The sequence below is a fragment of the Panthera leo genome, chromosome A3 (assembly GCF_018350215.1).
Source record: "Panthera leo isolate Ple1 chromosome A3, P.leo_Ple1_pat1.1, whole genome shotgun sequence".
Lineage (NCBI taxonomy): Eukaryota > Metazoa > Chordata > Mammalia > Carnivora > Felidae > Panthera > Panthera leo.
Genome location: NC_056681.1, coordinates 27,309,788 through 27,317,982, shown reverse-complemented (window position 1 = coordinate 27,317,982; position 8,195 = coordinate 27,309,788). Strand labels below are relative to the sequence as shown.

At 42.8% G+C, this 8,195-nt stretch overlaps 1 protein-coding gene across 1 annotated transcript; it reads left to right on the top strand.

The window, feature by feature from the left end:
* Positions 1-4,493: 4,493 nt before the first annotated feature.
* On the top strand, positions 4,494-7,214 carry DEFB115 (defensin beta 115). The gene is given in 2 exon segments (XM_042930139.1): positions 4,494-4,587; positions 6,947-7,214. Coding segments are annotated over 2 exon segments (333 nt in total). The 3' UTR covers positions 7,186-7,214.
* Positions 7,215-8,195: the final 981 nt, after the last annotated feature.

The window sequence follows — 8,195 nt, the reverse complement described above, 5'->3', positions numbered from 1 at the left end:
AATAATCAGCCTTTTAAAAGGAAGGAAGTCCTGCCATTTTTTGACAACGTGCGTGAACCCAGAAGACATTATGCTAAGTGAAATAAGCCAGATGAAAAAAAGAAAAATACCTCACCATCTTATTTACATGTGGGCTCTCAGTAGTCAGACTGTGTGGAGGGGGAAGTGGAGAGATGGTTTCAGGAGGTACAAAATTTGAATTATGCGAGATGAGTAAATTCTGAAGCTCTGTTGCACAACAACGTGACTATAGTTAACACTGTTGTATTATATACTGCAAATTTGCCAATGGACTGGATCTTACATGTTGCCACCACAAAAAAGGTCAAAAAAGAAAACCATAACTAGGTATGGTAATGAATAAAAAAAGATGGAAAGGATTAAAAGAGATCATAGACTGAAAGATGTTATTTGCCAACTGCATAGCCAACAAAGAACTCGAATAGAGTACATACACAACTCTCAAAATTCAACAATTAAAAATATTCCATTATCTTTGAGTAAATACCCAGAAGTGGCATTTCTGGATCATAGTGGCATTCCCACTAACAGTGTACAAGGATTCCTTTTTCTCCACATCCTCACCAACACTTGCTGCTTCTTGTCTTTTTGATTTTAGTTGTTCACAGGTGTGAGGTGATATCTCCTTGTGGTTTTTGATTTGCATTGTCCTACTGATGAGTGATGTTGAGCATGTTTTCGTGTGTCTGTTGGGCATTTGTGTGTCCTCTTTGGAAAAATGTCTACTTGGGTCTTCTTCCCGTTTTTAATTGGATTGTTATTTGTGTGTGTGTGTGTGTGTGTGTGTGTGTGTGTGTGTGTGTGTTGAGTTGTATAAGTTCTTAATATATTTTGGATATTAACCCAATTTGAAAAGATGTATGCACATCTATGTTTACTGCAGCCTTATTTACATTAGCCAAGATATGGAAGCAACCCAAGTGTCCATCAATAGATGAATGGAGAAAAAAGACGTGATATATGTATACACAATGGAATGGTACTCAGTTGTAAAAAGGAATGAGATCTTGGCATTTGCAACTACGTGAATGGACCTAAAGAGTATTATGCTAAGTGAAATAAGTCAGAGAAAGACAAGTACCATACAATTTCACTGATATGTGCAATTAAAGAAACCAAACAGGGGCGCCTGGGTGGCTCGGTCGGTTAAGCGTCTGACTTCGGCTCAGGTCATGATCTCACGGTCCGTGAGTTCAAGCCCCCGTCGGGCTCTGTGCTGACAGCTCAGAGCCTGGAGCCTGTTTCAGATTCTGTGTCTCCCTCTCTCTCTGCTCCTTCCCTGTTCATGCTCTGTCTCTCTCTGTCTCAAAAATAAATAAACGTTAAAAAAAAAAAAAAGAAACCAAACAAATGAACAAACAAAGAAAAAGACACATAAAATCGTCTCTTTGATACAGAGAACAAATTGTGGTTGCCAGAGGGGAGTTGGGGAGAAGTGGGTGAAATAGATAGAAAAAGGGGGGACTAAGAGGTACAAACTTCCAGTTACAGAATAAATAATTCATGGAGACGAACAGTACAGCATAGGTAATAGAGTCAGTAAGATCGTAATAACGTTGTTTGGTGATGGATGGTGACTTCACTTACCATGGTGAGCACTGGGTAATGTAGAGAATTGTTGAATCATTGTATTGTATACCTGAGACTAACATAACACTGTATGTTAGTTATGCTTCGATAAAAAAGTAAAGACATACTCCTCATAAGAAACACAAATATTCCATTTAGAAAATGGGCAAATGAACAGGGATTTCACCAAGGAGGATGGCATCTAAGTACAAGAAAAGATGATCAACATCAGTAGCAATTAGGGAAATGCAAATTAACACCAGCAGGAGATACTACACATTATCCGTTAGAACAGATAGCATTTAAAACCATGGCAATACCAAATGCTGATGAGGAAAGACTGAATCTCTCATACGTTGTTGGCGAGAATGTTAAATGGTGCAGGCACTCTGAAAAATAGTTTGGCAATTTTTTTTTTTTAAAGCTAGCACTCACCCCCTAGGCATTTATCCAGAGAAATGAAAACTTTTGTCCACAGAAAAATCTGTACACAAATATTTATATCAGCTTTGTTTGTAATAACCAAAATCTGTAAACAGCCAAATGTTCTATAACTGTAGTACATCCGTACCATGGAATACTACACAGTGACAGAAGAAACAACTATTGATAGATGCAGTGATCTCACAAGGTTGTGTACTGTATGATTCCATGTATATAACATTCTGAAAATGACAAAATTAGAACAATGGAGAATATCTTGTTAGTTGCCGTGGGTTAGGGATGTTGGGGAAGTAGGGAGCTAGGTAGCACAAGGAAGATCTTTGTGGTGATTGAACAGTTCCGCATATTGATTGCTTACACTAAACAATGCCTGTGATAGAATGACATAGAAATATACATAAACGTTGCACCAATGTCAGTTTCCTTGTTTTGACATTGTGCTGTAGTTATTCAAAACAACGTTTGGGGAAACTATGTAAAGGCTACACAGGATTTCTTTACTGTCTTTGCAACTCCCTCTTAATCTATAATAATTTCAAGATAAGATTTACATTAAACGAAAAAACAAAGACAGAGCCAGAAGATGTATGTGTTTGGTGAGACATTTTCCCCTGGTTGCAAGGAGCAATGGATTTGGAGTCATTTGGGACTTCATGGCTTACCAACTGTGTGGCCTTAAGAAAGTCAATTGACCTTTCTGAGCTTGAGTTCTATTGCAGAGAATGGTCTTTATCAATTTCCTAGCCCAAACTTTAGTCATTTGTGTATCTTCTTACAAACTTAACAACCTGCCATATTATCTACAGGCTGTAGTGTTACGTATTTGTCGTCTCCCACCCCCATCGGAATGCAAGAATTTGCTTTCTTCTTCTCTCAGAACTCTGTCTAGTACAGAGATTCACACCAGCCAGTTCACCAGTCCTCCCTGCAGGACCTGAGAGAAGTGGTCAGGCAGACTCCATATGTAGCATTTGGACACCAGGAACCACCCCATCTCCCAGACAGTCCGACCAGTTTCAGATGGTTCTAATCATCAGAGGTCTGTCCAATTAGTGAAAACCTGCCCCGCTGCTGTTTCCAGCCAAGACTTCTGGTTCTGCCCTCTAGGCCTGCATAGAACATGTCTTTCAGAAGATAGTGACCCTACCTCTCATCCACCCATCACTGCTTTTCACGTTAATAGATCCCTCCTTCCATCGCTATTCAGGCATAATCCCCCCAGGGTAATAGAAAGAACATGTGCTCTTGAAACAAGTAAGCCAGACCCGAATCCAGACCTCACTCCTAAGCACTGTGTAACCCTGGGCAAATGACATTTGCCTATCGGGATCCTGTGAGGATTCTAGGGGCTCATGTATGGAAAGTGCTTACGATGGCTACTGAAAGACAGTAAGGCTTCAGTGGATGGCTTCACGCTCACTGCTTTTCCTGGAGAAGGGACTACTTGGTATCAAGGGCAAAACAGGTCTCCTGATATCCACCAGGCTGTCCCTGATACCTGCAACTGTAAGAAGAAGAGAGTAGACTGGAAGAGCCCTGGGCCCATCAGAAGGTGTAAAATGACTATACCACAGACTAAGGACTCCAAAAAGAAAACCCAGTGGACTCACAGACACACTTACTGATGGAGCCCAGGCAGTCTCCCCTTTTTGTTGGAGAATCTGGCGAGGGGGGAGGGTAGGTATTTTTGCTGTACTCTTTGATGGCTGAAGTCTAAGAAAGTCGCAGAAGGAGCCAGTATTAAGGATGTGGAGTGGGAAATAAGGAGTAAAGGCATAGTTAAAGAGTTGGATGTTGGGCTGGGTTAGGAGGGTCTTAGTCTGTTTTTTTTCTTGCCCGCAGTATGACCCGAGGCAAACATCTTCCACTCTCTGAGGCTGCATTTAAATAGCTGAGAAATGCCGGTTCTAAGATCTATCAGGGTATGAGTGAATACCAACATGCATTCATTAATTCATTGTTTTCAACAAACGTGCATTGGACCCTCTGGATATACAGAAATTATAGCCAGTCCCTACCTTCAGGGGCTCACTGTCAAAAGTTGCCTTTGACAATGTCAGTCTGATAGGGGAGATGAACTAGAAAAATCCTTAGTCCCGACTCAACATGAAAAACATTATGGCAGAAGGAAGGAAGCAGAAAGGCTGTGAGAACATAAGGGAGGAGGCTCCATTGCCCAAGGAGAGGAGCTTGAAAGGCTTCTTGGAAAGTGGGTCCATTCTCTCCACAGTGTCACAGACTCGTGACAGACTTCTAGGTCCTCTGCTAATTAATGCCTTCCGCCTTCCCAGATGATGTCTCGAGAAGGGCTCTGAACATTGGATCATCGATTTATGTTGCTAACCCACAAGCTGATGGGTGGTGGGGCGGTCTGCCCTTCTCTGATTTATTGTCCATGACTCAGCCTCACCCAAGACAATAAAATCCGAGTGAAGACCAACCTTTCCTGGCACATCAGTATGCTGCCGGATCGTTCCTCTTCCCTCTCAGGATACATTAAACTCTTATTCCTGGCCTTACCTGTCCTTGTGCTCCTGGCTTAGGCTTCCCCAGGTAACCGGACCATGGAGAGGAGGGAAAAGGGAGTGAGAATGGGGTTCTACGCATAGAATTATTGAAAAACTGATCATGTGCGGCCGTGAAGACAATCTACAGAGATAACTGAGATGTAGTGAAAAGCCTTGGTATAGTGACTACGTCCCATAATAAGGGTGGTCTGTCACTTCCGACCATTATGGTGTTTTTCATGATGGCAAATATGGGCGGAGCCCAAGGTTTCTCATATGATGTCCCTTCCGTATGCAGAAGCAACTGCAGCATCCATGGTGTCCTTAATATACTTGTCCCAAATGTCAACGGGGTCTCATCCCAGGTGTCTCTCACTCCAACCTACTTTCAATTGCTACTGCCTCTGATAATAACAGGTCCCATTACTTTGCTTCTCCATTGTTATGTGGATTTGAACGTTCCTTTAAAGCAATCAAGAGAGGTATCTTGCTCTTGTCTTAGAATACGTATAGTGAAAAATTTGTAGGTTGACGCCCGATATCTGGAGTTTTGTGAAAACAGGCTCAAGGCGTGGAGCTGGGGCTAAGGCAGGTGATTCTGGATTCCAGACTGAACATGGCCATAGCTCTAACAATACGATAGATTTTATGACTGAGCAGTGAAGAACTTTCTGACGGAAATATTTTCTGCTTAAGCTTCCTGGAGATTCTAAAGTTTATTGTTTTTTCATGTTTGTCCTTGAGAGGGGCACCTAGGTGGCTCAGTCGGTTAAGCATCCGACTTCGGCTAGGTCATGATCTCACGGCGCATGAGTTTGAGCCCCGTGAGGGGCTCTGTGCTGACAGCTTAGAGCCTGGAGCCTGCTTTGGATTCTGTGTATCTCTCTCTCTGCCCCTATCCACCCCCCCCCTCCCCCCACTGCCGGCTCTCTCTGTCTCTCAAAAATAAGTAAACGTTAAAAAAAAATTAAAAACCACAAACTTTAATGATTATCCTTGGGCGGGGCGGGGGGGGGGTGGCAGAGAGAGGGAGACACAGAATCCGAAGCAGGCTCCAGTGTCTGAGCTGTCAGCATAGAGCTGGATGCGGAGCTCGAGCTCGAACTCACAAACCACAAGATCATGACCTAAGCCAAGTCGGACGCTTAACCGACTGAGCCACCCAGGCACCCCTAAAGGTATTTTTTAATGTTTATTTATTTTTGAGAGACAGAGAGAGAGCGCGCAAGCAAGCAAACAAGAGCGAGAGGGGCAGAGAGAGAGGCAGACAGAGGATCTGAAGCGGGTATGCCCTGACAGCAGAGAGCTCTATGCAGGGCTTGAACTCACCAACCGTGAGATCATGACTTGAGCCCAAGTGGGATGCTTAGCTGACTGAGCCACCCAGACATCCCTAAAGTTTATGATTTTTATTTTCATGATTTCCTTTTGGATTATTGCTGCTAGAAGCTGCACCCTCTCTTGGATCAGCTTTTCAAACTGAAAATCTTTGTCAATCACTGAGTTGTTCTAGAAGCAAAAGAAGGTAATTCTGGGCTAATACTGAGTTGGTTTCAGCCTGCTTTAAACTCTAGTGAGGGCTAATTGGTCTTGGGGAGGGAATTAGAGCTGCAAAAGACATTTTGGGGAAAGAATTTGCACATTGATTCATGGAATCAGAGTCATCTTAATTCTGATTTTTTCCATTCTGAACATCCCAAGTGAGAAAGAGAGACTTGGGAATTATCTTCCAGGAGGGGAGTTTGGGGAAAAACACAAATAGAGGGAATCAAGATACTATGATCTCTCAAAGGAACCCAGGGTGTTGGGGAAGTTGGGTGTGTACTCTGTGTTTTATAGATCCAGATAAGGTCGAGCCACAATGTCACCTAAGTGCAGAGTTTTACACCATCCAGAATATCAGCCTGCAGGTCGGCAATATACACTGATCTTTCAATGTTCAAAGCCCTGTTCTAGGGCGTCATTTGGGTCACGCACCTGGAACAGTGCCTGGGACACGCTCTGGTGTTCAACAAAGCACTGTTGAGTGAATAATGAACAGAGTGGGGCAAAAAACAGGAAATTAAAGGTATAGGTCCATTCCTTGGCAGGCACCTAGATTTGGGGACAAGGAGGAACGAGTGTTGGTGAGACTGAAAAACGACAAGTGAAAACATCACAAGTACAGAAATAAAGTCCAGTTAGAGCTGGTTGAAGGAAGGGAGATAACTACTCTTATCTTGTACATGTCGCGACCAGTATTAAGCATTTCTACGTGGACAGACTTATTTAATTTTCCCAAGAATGCCATTACATTTCAGTAGTTCATTCTAACCATTATTACTATAATACTAACATCCTTAGTCGAATAGTCTCTACTCTTTTTCATGTATTTTGTTTATTCATCTTTTTGTTTATTTTGATAGCTGGATGGGTCAAAAGGTGCAGTTATAGAATTGGCAGATGCAGGCAATCTTGCAAAGAAAATGAGAAGAAGAAAGAAAAATGTGGGCCAAAAAGAATTTGCTGCATCCCTGATGGAAAGCACATATCCTTAAACCCTTATGAGAAACAACAGATAAAATGTCAGTTTAAGGCAAGAACAACTCGACATCCACCAACTACTGACGTAAGACTTTTAACAGCCAGAATAATGAGTCAGTAAAGGACCTACATGGTCCCTAGCTCCTTAGACACCTGCTGGGTCTTCACATAATCCATTAAAGAAAATATGCTCATTCCAGCTCTCTTTCCGTCCTGCCTCTCTAGTCCTCTGTAGCCTGATATCTCTAGGTTGTCCCAGGGTTTGACTGATATTACTGGTTCTCACTGTAAGACAGTCTTATAGGATCTAGATTCTGAATTCCTAAGCCTCTGACCAGGCACTGCTACGTCCCTCAACATGGAAGTTTTCCAGGCTAACACAGCTTCCATCTGAGCCACACATTCTTATCTAACGCCTCATCCTAGACTCTTGAGGTAGGTCAGTGTGTTTGGTCCAGAGGTCTTCTTTTGCCTCTTTAGCTCAAGGTTTAGCCCAAGATTCTGCCTCATGGGCTCACTCTTGGAATTTATCCCTTACCCCAGTTCCCTAATCGCACTTGGCTTTCCAAAGATTGGCGTGCCCTCTGACTGGGAAACAACCATTGCCACCCTACCCAAATGAAAGGGGCAAATAGTAAAACAAAACAAAACACACACACACAAACAACCAGTACCCCCAAAACAAAAAAAAAACCTCCCAAATCCTCAACATTTACTGAGAACTTACGGGTGCAAGGCCTTATCCTAAGCATGTTACATACATAGTCTCCTTTTGTCCTAACAGCTCCATGAGGTTAACAGCGTAGTTTTATGTCTCTTTGCCAGAAGAGGAAACCAAGTCACAGAGAGTTTAAGCGACTTGCCCCAGGTACCGTTGACCACTGAGCTAATAGTTCAGTAGCAGGATTTTGAACCCATGATGCCCGAGTTTAGACATTATGCTTCTTCCCAGTGGAAAATCATTACTGCAGCACCCAGAACCCAACCTCTTTAATGTGGAAGGTGTGGTGGAAGGCAAGGACTTGTGAGCCTCCTTGTGGTTAAAATGTGTAACAAATCCAGCCCTAACTTGCATATCCAGGCACAAATAGAAATGATCCCGAGTTGCAGTTAAGGAAGGAGTTGTTCCCA